Source organism: Setaria viridis, chromosome 5, assembly GCF_005286985.2.
Source record: "Setaria viridis chromosome 5, Setaria_viridis_v4.0, whole genome shotgun sequence".
In the NCBI taxonomy this organism is placed as follows: domain Eukaryota; kingdom Viridiplantae; phylum Streptophyta; class Magnoliopsida; order Poales; family Poaceae; genus Setaria; species Setaria viridis.
Genome location: NC_048267.2, coordinates 24,901,325 through 24,920,817, shown reverse-complemented (window position 1 = coordinate 24,920,817; position 19,493 = coordinate 24,901,325). Strand labels below are relative to the sequence as shown.

General features: G+C 44.4%; 2 protein-coding genes and 1 pseudogene across 4 annotated transcripts; 2 read left to right on the top strand and 1 right to left on the bottom strand.

Moving 5' to 3' along the window:
* Nucleotides 1–443: 443 nt before the first annotated feature.
* LOC117856342 (probable L-type lectin-domain containing receptor kinase S.5) lies at nucleotides 444–8,277 on the top strand (annotated as a pseudogene).
* An 85-nt stretch (nucleotides 8,278–8,362) lies between these two features.
* LOC117857156 (uncharacterized) lies at nucleotides 8,363–11,660 on the top strand. The gene is made up of 11 exons (XM_034739663.2): nucleotides 8,363–8,547; nucleotides 8,675–8,740; nucleotides 8,884–8,951; nucleotides 9,157–9,190; nucleotides 9,317–9,386; nucleotides 9,548–9,605; nucleotides 9,954–10,082; nucleotides 10,241–10,332; nucleotides 10,493–10,577; nucleotides 10,744–10,816; nucleotides 11,276–11,660. Exons 1-11 carry the CDS (start codon nucleotides 8,541–8,543, stop codon nucleotides 11,335–11,337), a joined length of 744 nt encoding a protein of 247 aa, XP_034595554.1. The 5' UTR covers nucleotides 8,363–8,540; the 3' UTR covers nucleotides 11,338–11,660.
* Nucleotides 11,661–11,906: 246 nt separating this feature from the next.
* On the bottom strand, nucleotides 11,907–17,690 carry LOC117857155 (uncharacterized). Of its 3 annotated transcripts, none has more exons than XM_034739661.2 (15): nucleotides 16,744–17,684; nucleotides 15,824–15,950; nucleotides 15,537–15,738; nucleotides 15,109–15,195; nucleotides 14,972–15,031; nucleotides 14,759–14,896; nucleotides 14,116–14,187; nucleotides 13,927–13,982; nucleotides 13,763–13,848; nucleotides 13,361–13,451; nucleotides 13,130–13,287; nucleotides 12,960–13,051; nucleotides 12,594–12,674; nucleotides 12,416–12,489; nucleotides 11,907–12,322 (listed from the first exon to the last, which is right to left on the bottom strand). In XM_034739661.2, exons 1-15 carry the CDS (start codon nucleotides 17,357–17,359, stop codon nucleotides 12,247–12,249), a joined length of 2,016 nt encoding a protein of 671 aa, XP_034595552.1. In that variant the 5' UTR covers nucleotides 17,360–17,684; the 3' UTR covers nucleotides 11,907–12,246. The 3 variants fall into 3 exon arrangements, 2 of the variants coding, with proteins under 2 accessions (XP_034595552.1, XP_034595553.1); XM_034739662.2 differs by having other exon boundaries at nucleotides 14,759–14,845; nucleotides 16,744–17,682; XR_004640725.2 differs by lacking the exons at nucleotides 11,907–12,322; nucleotides 12,416–12,489; nucleotides 12,594–12,674 and having other exon boundaries at nucleotides 13,357–13,451; nucleotides 16,744–17,690.
* Between the last annotated feature and the right edge of the window lie 1,803 nt (nucleotides 17,691–19,493).

Genomic DNA, 19,493 nt, shown 5'->3' with positions numbered 1-19,493 from the left:
GAAATATTTGACCTGGCTACCGTCAATCTCGTTCTCTCGTTCTTTGATGGCAATGTCTGCATTGATATGTCATCTAGACTAATAAAACATTTTCCTATCTGAATGATTCACATCTATCACTATCAAAACTTTACATGTCCCTATCGTGGCTCTATTTCTCAACAACAGCCTCCTTGTTTAAACAGGATGATCTACCTGTCCCTGCTAGTCTAGATGTTAGGAGAAATTTCCGCAGTCTTTGGCTCCATTGTTGCACATCATTTTTTTTATTTGAAAGCTGTCGAATAGCATTTTTTGTTCAGTGAACACGTCTCCTGATGAATGACAGGTATTGGCTATGGCTTCGTAATGTTTCTGCAATTTAATTTGGGATTCTGCTCTCTCAAGCATTGAAGGTGGCATAACCCTCCTCTTCTTCAACCTTGCCGGAGAGATTACAGGAATGATCACTAGCTCGCCATGGCATCCCCTAGCAGCAGCATCAGCCATCAGGGTCTTTTCCATGCTAGCTTCTGCAGCCCTTGTCATCCTAGGCAGCAGCTGCAGCTGCCTGCAGTTCAGCTACCCGACCTTCGACGCAGCCAACAAGGCTGATTTCGGACTCAGCCCAGGTTCAGGGATCGCAAATGGAGCTCCCAACACCGGAAACATCACCCACAGATCAGGAAGGGTCTACTACACAAGGGGAACCCTCAAGCTCTGGAACAGCGAGCACACGGCGCTCACGCCGTTCGCGACGGAGTTCCTGCTCAACATCCTCCTGCAGAACGGGACTGGAGAAGGCATGGCTTTTCTTCTGACAAACAGCTCGCGGCTGCCCGCCGGCGACAGCAGCGGCCGGTGGCTCGGCATCACCAGCAACCAGACCGACGGCGCGCCGGCGAACCGTGCCGTGGCCGTGGAGTTCGACACGAGGAAGAACTCCGCGGACGACCTCGACGGCAACCATGTCGGGCTCGACGTCAACAGCGTCAGATCTGCTTTCACATACCCGCTCAGCAACGTCTCCGTCGTCCTGTCCAGCGGCTCTCACGTACGCGTCGTGATACAGTACGATGGCGCTGTCCTGAGCGTAGCCACAGTGCAGGAGGGGCACGTTTCTTCGAATGCTTGGCCGATTGATCTGTCACGGTATCTGTTGGAGGACATCACTGTCGGCTTTGCAGCTTCGACCTGCGAGTTCACTCAACTGACACTACCGGGGAAAGGGCATTTCCTCCGTAATGTTGGTTTTGATCCGGTATTAATGCTCACATTAGTAGCGAGTCTAATACGGAGCCCTCATAACCCCTTTAGTACTGGGTGAGAGCTCACCCGGTACTAAAGATCACCCATTAGTACTGGGTGGAACCTCCACCCGGTACTAATGTGCCTGAGGACCTTTAGTACCGGATGGCACAGGGACATTTAATTCACTCTCTCCTCTCACTCGACGGGAGGTTATCTCTTTCTCTCTTCTCTCTCACGGTAGCTTATCTCTTTCTCTCTTTTCTCTCACGCAGGAGGCAACGGGAGTGGCGGCGGGGGCGCGGGAGGGCGGGGCGGGGCTGGCAGCGGCCGCGGGAGGGCGGGAGCGGCGGGGGGCGACGGGCGAAATTTCACTTTTTTTATTTTTCAATAGCCCTTTAGTACCGGTTATTTCAACCGGTCTAAAAGACCTCCCTTTAGTACCGAGCAAATAATACCGGTTGCGAAATTGGTACTAAAAGGATTCCCAACCGGTATATAAAAGGGTTCCCAACGGGTACAGAAGGTCCATTTCTCTAGTACCGTGAATCAGATAAAGTCTTGGAATTTCAGCACATTTGGGGATAAACGGGGACATGAAGAAGAAGGTGGCTTTGCTCGTCGCGTTCTTGATCCTAGCTGGATCGTTCCTGGCATCCTATGTTTGGAGAAGGATGAAATGGAAGGGAAGGCTAGCCTACCAGAACCTTGAGAAGACGATCAACGCACACGGTCCGGTCAGATTTAAGCTCCAGGAGCTTCAGAGCACAACAGCGAACTTCAGCCCCGACCGCAAGCTCGGCAGGGGCGGCTTCGGCACCGTGTACCTTGGTTACCTGCACAAGATGGACATGGAGGTGCCCGTGAAGCGGGTGTCGACGGGTACAGGTAGCTCCAGCCGCGGGGAGAAAGAGTTCGTGGCGGAGGTGAACACCATCAACAAACTCTCGCACCGCAACCTGGTGAAGCTGATCAACTGGTGCCAAGGAGGGAGGCGAGCTTCTCCTAGTCTACGAGTACTTCCCCGTGGGTAGCATGGACAAGCTCCTGTACCCTGAAGCGAGAAGCGAGCTGGCGGTGACGGCACCATCGCCGCCGGCGGAGCGGTTGTGACATCTCGGACCAACTAAGGATGAATTGAGCCCACTAGAGGTCCATGTGAGTGGCATGGTATATGTGTGGTTAATAGTCCCACCTTGCTAGTTGAGGGTGAGTTTCACCAACATATAAACCTAAGTGCCAAATGCATTTCAACCCCCCGATTAACCCTTTTACGTGAAGCGAGGACGAAAATGTAAGCGGGGTTGATGTAAGTGCGTGTTTTACTCTACGTGCAAGTATGACTGAGTCATATTTGGGACTCGAGCATTACAATTGGTATCAGAGGTGACCCTCACGGTTACACGGGCGTGGGCGTGCTAGGAGCGCGGACATATGGCGCATGGCGCGTGTGGGTCCTGTGTGATCACACAGCATGGCATATGTGCCGGCACTAGACGCATGGACGTGTGCTAAGAGAGAAAGTTCATGGTCAATTGCCCCAGTGTGTGTGGGTATGTTGCCAACAAGGACGTTGGGTCCTTAGGGGGGTGTATGTGATATCCTGAGCCAACTAAGGATGAATTGAGCCTACTAGAGGCTCATGTGAGTGGCATGGCATGTGTGTGGATAATAGTCCCACCTTGCTAGTTGAGAGTGGGTTTCATCAACATATAAACCCAAGTGCCAAATGCATTCCAACCTCGGGTTAACCCTTTTACGCGAAGCGAGGATGAAAGTGTAAGTGGGGTTGATGCGAGTGCGTGTTTTACTCTACGTGCGAGTAGGACTAAGCTATATTTGGAACTAGGACGTTACAACGGCTCTCCTGGGATCATCTGCGGCGTGCGGCGTGGCGTCAGCGCTGGAGTACCTGCACTACGGGAGTAGCCAGCGGGTCCTACACAGGACGTGAAGGGCCAGCAACGTGATGCTGGACGCTGGGTTCGACACGCACCTGGGCGATTTCGGCCTCGCCCGCGTCGTCCAGCGCGACGGCGCTACGCACCACTCAATGCAGGTGGTCGCGGGCACCCGCGGCTCAATGGCGTACGAGACCTTCTTCATAGGGCGCGGCAACCTCGACACGGATGTGTACGTGTTCAAGGTCTTCGTCATGGAGGTCCTCATCGGCAGGAGCCTAAGCCGCCCCGTCCTCTACCGCGACGACCACGGCCCAACAAGCTGCTGCAGGCGAGGAGGGAAGCCCATGTACATTATGGAATGGGTGTGGAGGCTCTACGACGAGGGAAGGGCGGTGTGCGCTGCCAACACGGCGCTGAGCGGCGAGCTGGACACGGCGCAGGCGGACCGCGCAGTAAAGCTGGCGCTAGCGTGTTGTGGCAGAACCGCCCAACTTAAACTGGTTTAAGTGTGGCTAATTGCTGTCAAAACAACAATTATTCATAACACACTTAAAACAGTTTAAGTCCGGTAGTCCGTCAAGGATTCTGTTCACAGAACTTCTTGAAAACCTCCACGGTGTGTTTCATAGCCATACATCAGGATCGCTTCCACGATTGGATAGCATCAACAAACATTACGTTTTTACATACATAACAGAGGTACGATTTATTACAAACCATAGATTGAAGAAACTTAACAGTGCAAGTTAAACCATTGCTAAGAGTTTAAAATATAAAACAGTCCGGGGTAAGTAATTAAACATCTAAGTTTATTCTAGGGTATCATGAGACTCGTAAAATACCCTAGTTCTTCGGTGCTTCCTCCTCGCTGGGTCCCTGCTGGGTTTCTGAAAACAACAACAAAGGATCCCCTGAGTACGAAGTACTCAGCAAGTCTGACCCGTCTAACCAATATAATTAATATGGATACCCTGTATGATAGCTTTATGGTGTACTGGCTGACTCACATTTTGCAGAAAGAGCTTACTATAAGTGAAACCTTAGTTTTATCTTTTATTTCAGATTGAGTTTGTTACCTGATCTGTCTAGATGATGAAAAAAAATATTTTAGCAACCAGATGGAACTAAGTCATACAACATATTTATCCGAAAGCAACGGTTCCCTTCTCTTTGTTACACTACGATGCTTAAGCAATGATCAAGTGCATTCATATCCGAGAATTGCGGCGATCCGGACCGATTTTTACATCCTGCAGGAGATACCCGACCACCAGCCATGTACAACTGTCCGGGTTGCACATAACGACCTTTCGACTAGATGTACCCAACGATCGGAAATATGACTACTCGAACCCAGGGCCGCACCCCCACATGGAATCCCACGTCTGGCGATCTCCACTGTGAGTTTCAGGCTACGCCCTGCCCTTCCACTGCACGCCAAGCACGGGTACGAAATATTTCCGATCAGAGAGCCAACTAACCTACCGGGCTTGCTGGTTCCCATATAGCAGTAAGCAACCAGGTAGTATCACTTGATCACGGGTTAAAACAACGATCGGTCCTTAATCAAATTAATCGAATAGATGGAACTACGGAACTCAAGACTCCTATCTTGATTCCCTCTAACCTTCCGTCTATTCTTTTTCAAAACAGGTCATTTCTCTACTACACCTATGTATGGCAATGTTATCTTAGGTGGCTGAGTACCATAGGTACTCAGGAATGGTGAAGGAAGCGCGACTATGCTTGATTAAGCAGAGGTTACTTACTAATTATTGAACAAGTGGCAAAGATGTCCTTAATGACAAGGTTGGATTGTGCATAAAAGTAAGGTTTCAATCAACTCCTGGACCTAATGCATTCATAAGGAAATAACCAATAGATGGACACATGAAATAATAGCTCCAAAGTAGATAGGCATAGATGCACCGGGGCTTGCCTGGATCTGTAAAAATGTTAGCGTTGCCCAACTGTTCGGCTTCACAAGGAATCAACTCGACAATTTCCTCAAACTCCGGAGGTTCGTCAGAAATTTCCAGAAATTCCACTTCGGGAGCTTCAGTGCCTACGATACAGCGTATGCATGAGTCAGAGATGCAACTTTTTAAGTACAGTACTTTACAACTTCTTTCATGATAAAGTTGCAAGCCAATAATGACTTAGACAATTTAACTTCATGATAAAGTTGCAAGCCAACCAAACTCTACCCATAACGTTTAACTTACGATTTTAAACTCCCTTAATTAAACCCATTTTAGACTTTTCTTTTATTTTTGAAAAGCATTTGTAATAATTTCTAATGTAAAAGAAAATACAGAACTATAGATTAACATTTATTTGGAATTAATTAAAACATTAATCAGAATTTTATTAATTTATAAAGTTTAAGCATTTACTTAAATATTTTAAGAAAAAGTATTAAGTAAATACTTAAATCTTTATCTTTTTAAAGGCAAGCTTTTTCTTTTTATTTTTGAAAAGTATTAAACATATTTTCTAACCTTATCTCCTAATTACTATAGATTATGGTTAATTTGTAATTAGAAAAGCATTAACTCATTTTTTTATGTATTTTGGAATTATTAAGTATTTATTTAATATCCTTAATTAAAGCACTAAAATAAATACCAAACAGGTTTATATAAGCAAATAAGTTTTATCAATTTTAATGTGTAAAGGAGATTAAAACAAACCTAAAGAAATTAATTTCACTATTTTTGGGTACCTATGCAATTTATAGTAATTTAAAAAGTGTAACAGGTAATTAAATCCATTTTTAAAATCAACAATCCAAACTTTATCCGAAATAACCCTTGAAACCTTTTTCTACCGGGCCTCTTCTACCCACCCTCACCGATTCGTGGGCCCCTTGGGCTGGCCCCTCCCTCTATACTCTTCTAACCGGCACCCCCCCTCTAGCGGTTGACAGGCGGGCCCCCTTGGTCAGGGGCTTCTTCTTCCCCTGACCAGGGTCACGCGCACGCCGGCGGGGAAAAGCGGGGCGGGCCCCGGCCAACGGCGGCTCGCCGGCGGCCGAGCCGGCCGGGGCGGCGGCGCCCAGGCCAGGCGCGCCCGCGCCCACCGCCAGCTCGCCGGGAGGCGGCCCGAGCCGGCCCCTCCACGGGCGGCCTCGGCTTGGCCGTCGGCCGGCCCTGGCGGCGCACGGGGGCGGCACGAGGACGACCAGCGGCGCACCCTACGGCGTCTACACGACCCAAACATCCCCTAAACCCGACTATATGAGTGAAAGAAGGGGCGGCGCGGAGGGCTCACCGGAGGGCAGTAGCAGCGGCGGGTGGACAGGAGATGCGGCAGGAATTCGAGCTCGACGGCGGGGAGCTGAGAAAAGGTGGGGTGTGGGGTGTCGGAGAGATGCTGGGCGAGTGGAAAGGTGGAGGAGAACGGCGGAGCTGCAGGTTCGGCCGGCGATGGTGAGGCTTGCTCGAGCTTGAGCTTGCGCGGCAAAAGGAACGACGGTCGGTGAACGATAAGCGCGGGGCGGTATAAATACAAATTTTTACCGCGTGCATGATGGCCACCTCGACGGCTCACGGGTGTGCGTGGTGCGGATGAAGTCATCGCGCTGGCCGGCGGGCAGAAGTGCCGGTGGCGGCACGGCTCCTGCTCTGTTCTGATCTTTCTCTTTGTTTCCTTTTATCCCTTCCCAACCGATATGTTCAGACCTCATTTACTCAACCCTTTTGATCTCAACTCGCAAAACTCCTTTAAGTAAACTTGTAGAGTAGTCCAAGTACTCCATTTGATAGATTAACCTCTAACCGAAATAAGCACCCTAAGATCGAGATTTTGAAGCTCAAAGTTTCTATCAGCATATACTGTTACTGAACTTTATCGATTCAGTTTCGACAGTCCTAAACATGGTCATTTACCCTTCTTTGGCACCAATTTCAGTAGCCCAAATGTATTTCATATAGGCCAACCACTACCCATTCGTGCTCTACAACCAGCAAGGATTCCATTTTGCACAAGAAACTATATAACCTTTGCACTGGATTTTTCTGAAATTCGCTCCAAACATTGCTAGTCAACACTGTTTTTTAGACTTAGAATTTATGCAGCTCAAGAGTTGGCCGAAATAGTTAGAGTGCTGACTTTGAGCTTTGATTTAAATTTGATTCTTTCGCTATCCCTGAGCAACAACACCTTATTAAACATGTCCAAGGATCATACTTCACCACTGTTTAGTTGCCTTCATTCACTTACTCGAAAAATTGGGCAGAATTCAATTTCCAAGATGGATACTCATCATGTTTTTTTCTGAATTTCCTGTTTTCGGATAGTGAATAGTACTTATTTGGTTTTGATTTTTAATTGCATTTCTTAAGGAGTTAGGGACTTAATTTAATGCCTAAATTCATCCCCTTAAGTTCTAAACTTTCCCAAGCCTCCACTTCATATTTTTGGCAAATTTTTCCGAATTTAAATCTCCAAATTGCAAATTTGGTCGAATTCGACTCAAATTCGATTTTTGACTCAAATCACCTTCCTTTAATCCAAATTTCACCCTTACTACTTGATGTCATACTTGAGTTATCATTAACACTGGGTGTTACACGTGTTGCCACCCGAACCCTAGGGAGAGGCTGTCCATGAGGGCGGCGGTGCAGGTGCTGGCCGGCGGGGCGGAGGCGCTGGAGCCTCCGCTTCAAAAGCCCGCTTTCATCAAGCCCACGAGCGGGGACGGGGAGGAGATGGAGCTACTGCCGTAGGTCGGGGTGCTCTTCACGGGAGGGCAGACAAGTTTCTGTTCCATGACCACTTCCATCACTGGAAAGGTGAATTATGTTATATAAATATAGTTATGTACAAATGTGTAAAATGAATCTTCCACCACAAAAAGGAGCATGAGAAATAATCACCAATCGTGATATTTCCTCCAATCCAAATTGTAAATCGTCTTGATATTTCTATATTCATAAGTTTTTTGCCAGTATTTGTTTCCAATATATCATCAGCTCTTCCTATTTCTGCGTATTTAAATTTAAATTTATTTCTGAACGGAGGTACATCATTTTTAAATTTCTGCATATTTACCTGAATTTTCAGTATTTATTTACCATTAAATTCACAGGTTTTTAATTTGCCACTCCGGCCCACCAAATTGACTCAGAGTGACATTTGTTAAACGCCACGAATTTTGCGGGCCTTGGGCCCATCAGTTGGTCCGGCCCATCCATAATGAAGCGAACCATCCTAGCTCCGAAAGCCTAGGTCTCAAAAAAAAAAAAAGCTCCGAAAGCCTTCTTCACACCCCACCTCCTCCGGCGACGCACGCAGCCGCCGTCGTCCGCCCGCCCGCCCGCCTACCTCTCCGCCGCAGAGTTCTCATCCTCGCCTTTCTCCGAAGGGTACCCGGAGCTCCCTGAAGCATAGCCATAAGCAGCGATCATGGCCGGTACGGACCAAATCCAGAGGCCCCCTTTCTCCCTCCTTCCGTTCGCCAGGCATTTCGCTCTCCCCGCTTTGCTCTGCTGCTAACCGCGTCTTCGCTTTTGTATGGTTGCGATGGGTGGCGCGGGAAGACTACGAGCAGGAGCAGGAGATGGAGGTTGAGGCGCTGCAGGCCATCCTCATGGACGACATCAAGGGTTCGTGCTGTCTACCTTTGTTCCCCCCGTCTTTAGTTCCCTGTTTCCTCCAAGCTTTCGATTCTGGGGGTCTCTTCCTGTGGATGCAAATTTCTTGTGCCGAATTTTGATCGGTGTCGCGTTGTGTGTTGGTGCTGATGCAGAGATCGACCCCAGCGAGAGTGGGATCGCCACCACTGCCCGTTGCTTCCAGATCCTACTCTCCCCTCAGGTAGTACTCCCAACCGAGTCCAGCGTGTGACATGACAGAGCTCTCTTAGGATTCTGCAACTGATGCAAATGGCGATGTTGAGGGCTGTGAGTTTAAGCCCTGCAAGCTGTAGAGATTTTCGTATTAAGTGCTGCATTTGCTACTCTTTTGATGTTTATTTCCCAATTTAGTTACTGGTCCTTTCCTGTTTACAACTGTTTGTCAGGATGACGATTTTGATGAGGCTTCTTATGTTCCAGGTAAACTAAATTTGTCGTTGGATGCATATCTGGCCCTCATGATCTAAGATTCCAAACACAAACTGTGCAAATACACCATGAGTTTATCTGATTTAGTGTGATGTGTTATCTGCCCTTGATTTGCAGTTCAACTGGCCCTCATCTTTGCGCACACAGAGAAATACCCAGACGAACCTCCACTGCTGAATGTCAAAAGGTTTTGCCGTTAATCTCGTTGGCCAGCATGGCTGAAAGCAAACTCAACATCATGCTAGTGATAAATTTGTAGTCATGGTTTCAGTTCATGATACTTTTGGCATGAAATGTGTACTTACTGTATTTCCAACTCTTGCATTGGATTGGAACACATTCATGCAGTATGCGCGGAATTAAACCAGATGATCTTGCATCCCTGAAGGAAAAGCTTGACCAAGAGGTATGCAAATACTCAGCTCCAAGTTTGGCATCAATCTCATATAGTTATAATGTTCAACTCAGTGCAGCAATTGAAGCTCATTGTTTTTTAAATTAGATAGTTCAGGGTGAGCCAAATTGTAATTATTTGTATTCTTCAGCCAGAGAACTATAGTTGTAGTCAACTTCTAGTTTCTTAACTTGGCTTTCTAGGATTAACTGGTTATTGTGGACTAATTCCACTGGCATCAATGGTACTTGCTCAAATATGATGGAAGCATGTTACGAGTCTATTGTTACTTTGTGATGCATATTCACTATCGGTCGCCTGATATGTCATCTCATTTTCCGTTGAATCTCCCATCACTAGGCAACAGAAAATTTAGGCATGGCTATGGTCTATACTCTTGTTTCATCAGCCCAAGAGTGGCTAAGCGAGAAATACGGTCAGAACGGAGGCGATGAGGAACCTGAAGAGACTGAAGAGAAAGAAGAGGAGGTATAAATAACTGCTTGTCCTGCTGATTCACTTACAAGCAAATTTCAAATATATCTTACATCTTGTATTATGGAATCATGGATTGTTTTCCTTTCCGCAAATATCATTGCCGCACAGGATAATTTATAATGGAAAAGGTATTTTCCTCTCCATGTTAGGTCATTGTACCCCATGGTGAAGCTGTTACTGTGGAGAGCTTCCTGGCCTGGAGAGAACGTTTTGAAGCTGAATTGGCCTTACAGCGTGCTAAGTAAGCATCCAGTAAATTGCTTTCAAGTTAGCTTTCTCTTAGTGACCACATGGAATCTCTTGTTTAACATGATACATTTCCTTGCAATGGCATTTGATTCCCAACTTCTAAGAGTACCCAAGTGTGTGCTTAGAGATAATGTTTCACATTTGACCTGCAGACTTATGCCAGATTCAGCTCTTACAGCCCCAAAGGAAAAGAGACTCACAGGACGACAGTATTTTGAAAGTGGAAGGCATGCAGTGGTACGCTATCCTAGATTAGAAGTTTTTTCCCCATCTTACCTGAATATAATGAGACTGCAGCATAGTTACAGTCTTACAGATATGCATAACTGTTCCTGCCTATCATATCTTCCATTTGTTTGTCTGTTTCTTGAAGTTCTAACTTGCATGGAGCTATCTTTTTCAGAAAGGAGCAAGCACAGTTGTGGATGAAGATGAGGAAGAAGAGGAAGACATTGAATTTGACGATGATTTTGAAGGTACAACTTCCTAGATAAAAAACTATTTGTTTACCTACATTGGATTTAGGCCCTATTTGGCAACACACCCCTAAACTTTAGTACCTATCACATTGGATGTTTGGATACTAATTAGGAGTATTAAATATAGTCTAATTACAAAACTAATTGCACATATAGAGTCTAATTCGCGAGACGAATCTATTAAACCTAATTAGTCCATGATTTGACAATGTGGTGCTACAGTAACCATTTGCTAATGATGGATTAATTAGGCTTAATAGATTCATCTCGTGAATTAGTATAGGGGTTCTGCAGTTAGTTTTATAATTACCTCATGTTTAGTTCTCCTAATTAGCGTCCGAACATCCGATGTGACCCTCCTGATGTGACCCTCCTAAAGTTTAGTACCTCGTATCCAAACACCCCCTTAGTTTGCCAGTAAAACCTTACTTACAAACCTTCTATTATTTTATACAGATGACGAAGAGGACATGCTTGAGCATTATTTAGCTGAACAGTCAGGGAAGTCAACAGCTTAGGCTACAAGGCCAAACAGAAGTACCTTCCTGGGCAGAATTTAGTTTAGGTAACCCAATGTGGTAATATGTTATGGGTGAAGCACCAGGGCTCAGTATTTTGTGCGATTCTCATCATTTGGTTGTCCCCTGGTGGACCTCTTTAAGCTTCTATACAGATATGTGCTGAGGGTGTTGGAAGATCGAGCTGCACCTACATAATGTACTTTGCTGTATAACTTGTCGTGTTTTTGGTCAGGTATAACGTGTATGTTTTATTGTGGAGCGTGTTGCATAACTTCGGGAAGATCTTGGTGATAATACATGGAATGCTATTCTTTTCGCAATCCAAATTTCAATCTCCAACTAAAAAAGTTGAAATGGATCTCTCTCAAATTCGCAATATCACTTAGATTCATTTTTTTTTACTTCAATAGTTTCTCGAAGTTCGATTTGTCTTGCCTTCTGGGTGATTGTAACAATTTTTTTTTTGGTAAAGGTGGATTGTAACAATTACATAGCAGCTTCATTGAGTCATTGCTAGATCTACCTGTAGATTTACAACTGATACATAATTATCAACATATCAGTGATGGACTGACAAGAATTGCTTCTATTTACTTCCCATCGAAATTGATGTTTATAACAATGGATAATACATCGGGGATCTACAACCTGAGCTCTCCTATATTGTCCGACAAAATCAAGGCTTCCCTACCAATCTGAGGAAGCTTTTACAACCTTAGTCGCACACATTTTCTAGCATAAGCCAAGGGTGAACTCCAAGTACTTCGCGTTTTTTTAGGGCTTTATGATTTGAGCAGCACAAGCTGAAGGTGTGAAGCATTGAAGCACTTAGCAGAAAATTATATTTTGCCTCGCACGGTTGCAGGACGCACTAGTTGTAGCTTCTTGACTGAATCGAAGGCCTAACTAAACACATCCTTGATCAGTCATGGCTTGGGCAATATTAAGGAAAGCGCAAATGTTCGCACCATGCACCAAAGACCTGCATAAGGAGTGATAGAGATCAGCTTCCAGACTGAACCAGGTGAATGTATCAACCGTTTTATTTCAAAGGCTCAAAGCACGAGAAACAAACTCAGGGTTCTCTTTCATGATTCCATAATCTTGAGCAGCTTTGATTGACCTTTCATATGTTTTCTTTATTGCATCCTGCTTAAACCCAATAGAAAAAGAAAAACTCAGAAGATATCACAGTTTGGAAATACAGAAGGAAACAAATAGGCTCAATGGCAACAGTCAGGAGTGGGCTTTACCTGAATTTTATTCTCAAAATCCTCCACTGACAACTGCATCAAATTAAACTCGGGGTTCAATTCAAGTTCTCCAAGTGCTATCTGTTATTGTTAGAACCAAGAAGAAACATTGAATGAGGAGAAAACATCTAACAGTTTCAAGCCCTATGTATAATGTATACAGACATGTAATTAGTAATGACCTCAGCCTATATGTAATTGTCATTAAGGTCATGTGCGCATTTTGAAAGTGCAGCAATGACAGACTCGGAAAATGGCGCACTTAATTTTTTTTTATTGCAAAACAAGCCACAATTTTTTTTTTCTGCCATCATACCGCTCTAGCTCAAATGAACGGATTTGTAAGAGAAGTCAGCAGTACATTACCCCACCAGCAGCAGTCGCCTTTGCTGGAGCAACAAGGACTTTTGACTTTCTTAGGATATCAACTGCTTGAACAGTGCATGGCATATTTGAACCTGCAGTTGCAATTTATTTGATCAGCAGATGATAAATAACAAAAGAGCAATTGAAATGACAAAGTTAGGAATTCATACACTCTATAAGAACGCGGCAGCCAGAGTTAATTATTGCGACAGCCTCCCCTTGGTCAATCTCATTATGTGAGGCACAAGGAAATGCAAGATCACACTGCTCACTCCATGGTTTTGCATCATCTATATACTTGGCATGTGGATATGATTTCAAGTACTCCCTGTTTGATTAAATGGAATATCTCAAAAACTCGACATATACAAACTATAAGTAAGGGAAAGGCATGTACCCACTTTAGGCTCTTTTGCTGAGCCTTAATATCCCTTAGAAGTGAATACTTCATATAATCGAACCCATCTTCATCTAATAAATAGCCCTTTGAATCTGCAACAGTATATGGCAACCGACAGTTGGGCCTTCATTAGAAATGCTATTTATTGTAACATGACTATTTTTCTACAGTAACAATAAAAGGTATACTGTTATTCAACGAAAGCTAGCAAGGAAAAACTATCAGAACAATATACGTGTATACAGACCTTTAAGAGTTTTACTTTTGAAATCATAAATGAGCACTGCTAAATTTTACTAGTTAATGATGTGGTGTTGTGGATAGGCAAAGTGGCAAACACATGAGTAGTTGTGAGACATTTATATCCTGTGTAATTAATTGAAAAGCTTTTGGGTCTGTATACCTGAGACTGTAACAGGAATGGCTCCACATGGCAGAAGCTTTTCCAAAACATGCATTGCTATCTTTCCAGAACCACTGATCACACATCTGCAAAAAATATGAACAGTATGAAGATACATGGTTAAATTATAACATTGATAAACCAAACGGATCTCTGTAAGAAACCTTAATCCTTTAAGCTCTTTGTTCATTTCAGCAAGTAAAACACGTGCAAAAAATACCTGCATGAACACAACGGATTCATTGTATGGTCCAGCCAACACATGCAGCAAAAATATTACTTGTGAAATAACTATGGCACCCACAAAACATATACTAGCTGCAATCAAAAGAAAATTTAAGGTAGCTCCTTACCAGCCCATATCCAGTAGCTTCTGTACGAAAACTTGAACCAGACCAGAAGATTTTAGGTCCTGTAAAATTTCCCTGCATAAGCACGACAGTTGAAATCTACAGACAAGAGGGAACTCCCAAAGAAATGGAAGCAGAGACTAAACAAATAGCCTCAGAGAAGGCAAAAGGAGCAAGAACAAGTTCGGCTAGAGGTATTCAAATGGAGCTGTAAGAAACATTGGTCGTCCCTCCAAAAAAAAAAACACCACCACATGCAGTTGCAGCTGAATTTGACTACCTCCAGACTCCAAAAAAACCGAATTGAGTTGTTTGATTGGACAACTACCCTAAGGCTGTATTGTTTGTTGCCCACTGGGAGACAAAATGATCAAAAGCAAGAATCTAACAGAATTTCCCAACAACCGAACGAGGGAACATCATATTGAGTTGCATGCACCAACCAGTTCAACCCAAAAGCTTAAGCTGATCACTATACTCCAACACATCAGTCCCTTTATTTTGTTTCTTTAGACAATAGTCCTTATGTGTCATGATTTTAGATGTCTAGTGTGACAAAAACCAGGATACTAAAAGTAAAACGACACCTGCAGCAGCAAATGGCCATTATTTTTTTATATCAGTAACTTCAGATCCACCACTGTACCTGAAAATGACCAGAAAGGCGTCTATACTGCCCAAAGAGGTAACCCATTTCTCTTGGACCAACACCAATGTCTTCAGCGGGGAAATCCTGGCCCCAAAAAAAACCCTTGAAGTATGAACTACTAGTACAGACTAAAAACTGTCATTAATTCATTTAATTAGTACAGAAATGGATAACTCTAGTGACTCGGTATCATGTTTAATTAGCAAGTACCTGATCAGGCCCCAAATATCTATATAGCTCATCCATGAAACTTTGACAAAAACGCATTATCTATAATGAAAAAGTTTCAGATTTACATGCAGTAAAAAGTATTATTGTCTGCAGGAAATAAAGTACAGCACACATACCTCATTATCACTTTTACCCTTTGGATCAAAATCACTTCCTCCCGCAGCACCTCCAAGTTTATATAATGACAAGGCATTCTTCAAAGTCTGTATAGAAGAAAAACAATATTGGGAAGGGATGTTAAAGTACAGCCATAAAGAAATGCAAACATCAAACACTTGTATAACTTGGTCCATCTGGATGCTATTGAACGCTATATTCTTTTGGCAGAACCGCAAAAGTGAATTGCATGGGCTTGGGAGGAACTTATGCTTCCAGCATTAAGCAAATCGCACCCATGGCTTTCTAGTAGTCATGAAGCATGGCAGTCATTATTCAATGCATGACTGTCATATAAAAAAAATCATAATAGCTAACACAACTAGAATATGCTGTACCATAAAATTGATTAGCATGGACAGTGCATTTTAGACAAGTATAATATTACATGTTCAAAGGCCAGAAACTTTGCCACACTTAAGCTCATGGATGGGTGAAACCGAAGACCACCCCTGCATGGACCTAATGCCTGACTGAATTGCACACGGAAACCTCTATTGACATGTGCTTCACCTCTGTCATCAATCCATGGCACTCTGAAGATAAAGCATCTCTCAGGTTCCAACAAACGCTCCAGAATTTGAACATATCTGAAACATATCCAAATCAAACCATGTTATATTCGAGGTTTAGGCATATTATTTCCAAGGAAGAGAGTGAGAGTTGAAAAGTTACTGGGTGTTCTTCACCAAAACTGGTTCTAAGGAATGAACCACCTCCTGGATTGACTGTATAAATTCAGCTTCATGGGGATCCCTCCTTAGAACAGATTCGAGTATTGATGCAGCTGTTTTCGACAAAGCTGGAATAGACAATACCAAAATGCAGATAAAAAACTGAGAGTAAAGTCGTATATCATAAGAGTTGTTGATCATTGCAAGGGGCGAAATAGCATATTGGTGTTGGTTTGATAGAAAATGGAGCACACTGAGATACAGGGCATAAAGAAAGTGAAAGCACTGACAATAACATCATATAGCATATGTAGTTACCAATAAATTATAACAACTTGAGGAAAACTGGTGATTCCACTCCAAAGAGAACGAAAAATGGAAATAATTACTTGCTTCATGATATGTTCATTTTCTAGTAGAACATTAAAACACTTGCCAATGTGTATTGCTGGCAGCCTGGCACAGAATCTAGCATTTACTTAGGATTGGAAATGAATATGCTACACATAACATCATCAAACATGTGGGAACAAAGTTTAGCTTGAAAATCATGTTATCTACTTCTCACAATGCAGTATACACGACTAAAACTGAAAATTAATATATTTCCTTGAATATCCAAATGATACGCTAGTTTTAGGAACAAATTTTATTACACATTGCCTAGTCTCTACAATTGTCCACAGGTGAAATAGCAGTATACTTGCGGACTGTAAGTTTGTCTTAAAAACCATCTTATCTACTTCTCACAGTGCAGTGTACATGATAAAAACTGGAAAATAATATATTTCCTCAAATATTCAAATGGTATGCTAGTTTTAGGAACAAATTTTATTACAAATAGCGTAGTCTTTACAACTGTCTGAAGGTGAGACAGAAGTATAATTGCAGAAGCTGGGTCAACAAGACGACAACACCAACCTTTCACATAGACCGGCCTCTCAATCTCGGGGGGCTGCAACTTATCCTTGGAGGCCATCTGCAGTCGGAGGGCCTCCTTATGCAGTAAGCTATTGTTGTGCTCCTCAAGCGCACTCATCTGCATGTTCCTGCTTCCCTCATTGCCATACGGGTTCCGGCGGTGTTTCCGGCCGTACTCCTTGCACACTGAGCAGAAAATCCTGGTGGTGTTGTCGTGCACCGCAACGTAGGCCCACTTGTAGGTGTCCGCCCACTCCTCCCTCCATTTCTTCACCACCTTCTTCTTCTTCTTGGTGTGCGCCGAAGGCAGCTGGAGCATCCCTTCATGCTCCTCCCCCTGCGCCAACTGTGGCTGCGGCGGCGGAGGCTGCACATGCCCGTCCACGGCGCCGGGCTGCGAGCACGGGATGAGGAGGCTCTTGTGGTCGTCGGCGGGGACGATGGTGTCGTGGTGCCCAGACGCGACGGCGACGAGGTCCGCGCCGGAGAAGGAGGGGTCATCGCCCGGGCCGATCTCGAGGTCAATCTCCTCGCCCATGCCTCGCACCATGAGGTGGTGATGGTGCTGCCGCTGCGCCTGCCGCAGCAGGTTGATCTCATCCATCGCGGAGTTCATGCACACACTCGCTGCAACATGCCGTGAGGCGAGAGCTGGGCTAAACTCGCCGCCGGCGCCGGCCGGAGACCGAGAAAATCCGGTTCCGATTGGCGCGACCGAAATGGGGATTTTGGCGCTAGGGTTTGGGGAATTCGGTGGGTCTGGTGGACGGCGCGAAGGTGGGTGTCGAAGAAGCCTTCAATCGGGAGCGGAGGAGGAGGAGCGAGCGGGGCGTTCGAGGACCGCGGCGGAGACGGTGGCCGGCGATAGCGAGCGGAAACTGCCGCGGCGGTCGCTAGGCGAGCGGCGGGGCGAGTGTTCCGACAAGGCCGCAGCAAACGGTCTCCATGACAATGGCCGCGGCTGCGGGACCCGCGAATCCTGACCGTCGGTTGGTTCCAAACGGTTGAGATCTGCACGTAACTGAGGAAAGGTAAACGGTTGCGGTTTAATAATGTCATTTATAGTAAAAAAAATTAAAAATCATTAATAAGAAGTCTAAACAATATTTAATGGTTGAGTGATACTTCCTTCATTCTTTTTTATATGTATATTTTCAAAACTAATATTTCCATAGATGATAATTTTATTTGCTAACAATGTGAATCGCATCAGCAAATTCAGGCCCGTATATTGTACGGTGCAAACGGCGCGACATCGCCGGCCTCCCAAATTGAAGGGCCACTTAATGAGCAGTTAATCACCTAAAGTGCTTGCTGATCCCTCTTTTTATGTTTTTCTTCCGTGTTCCAAAGCCAACAAACGAGAATCATACTTGAAGGACGGACACCTCATTCCTCGCAACTGAGCATGAGCGCGACGCCTTGCCTGCAGGCTTCAATGGTTTGTTTGTTCGTCTGTCCGACATGCACGGCCACGCACGCAGGATACACCACGGTCGACGCGATCGCCACGAGGATTGTGAGTTGCCTATTGTCACCAACTCGTCGTTATTATCTCTTCGAGTACTATCAAACTAGAAAGACCAAATGGATCGGCGATAATTGCAATTGGAAATGATATTCCGGAAGAAATTAAATATGAAGATATAATTGAAGATTTCATTTCGAAGAATACTAAACAAATTATGATTTTTAATTAAAGTTAAGAAGATATCGATGAGAAGATTCACTCTTTAGTCATTTAGCATGAATGCTTATACTAGTTTTTAGTATTGCAAAACGTATGAAGTTATATAATGAAAATATGAAATTTAAATACGTTTTGGCCATTCATATTTTTTGATACAAGGTCTCATTTTGTATTTCGCACCAGTGCTTCAAAAATTTTATTACGTGCCTGATAAATTGCATCAACAATGAGGAGTCATCGAGGCAACCATTCGAGGACTAATGAGAAAAACATGTTTGCATTGTTTGCATTAATGAGATGATAAGTAGAGTTATTTTTTTTTATCATCGTGTCAAGGTGAAATATGCCTATCAAAAGAGAATGGAGGGAGTATGTGGCTAAGAGAAAACTAATATTTAGCCTACCCTTAGCTATAAACACGTCATATTGAGCCAATTTAATAACACACCCACATAGTAGTTGGTTAGATATATAGACTATATCATTAATACTTAATTAATCTCTTCGTTCTCATTTTTTCATCAGATTTGTTAGAATCTAGGTCAGCTTGTAGCCTGTTTTTCTTCTCTCTCATCCAACTCACCATGGGCGGAGCTTAGTCCCAACCAAAGTGGGTCATAGCCCCCTGCCTCATAAAATTCTTCATTAATTGAACAATATTTTTAGTGCCTATCTAGTGCATGCTCGAGTGCCACAACCTTGCCAACACTTGATTTTTTTGTCCATACAATCTTAAGTCGATGGCTCTGATTCAATCTTCTTTCTTCACATTATCTCTTTACTTTTCCGTCACCTTCTTCGTCCTCATCCGCTCACTAGACCAGTGCAGCCCACAGCCATGCAGGCAACGCAAGTGCGCTCGACCTCACGCGCCACCGCCACTGCCATCGCCTCCGCTGCCACCCTCCATCACAACCCGATGCTAAACCCTCTCCCAACGTTGCTCCTACCCCGATAATCTTCTTCCTCAAGTCCGTCAATGCTCTGGCACCATCGATGGCTCTCCCCCCTCACCTCCACTGGCGCAACGCCGCTTCCACCGCTGCCGCCGTCTCTCCCA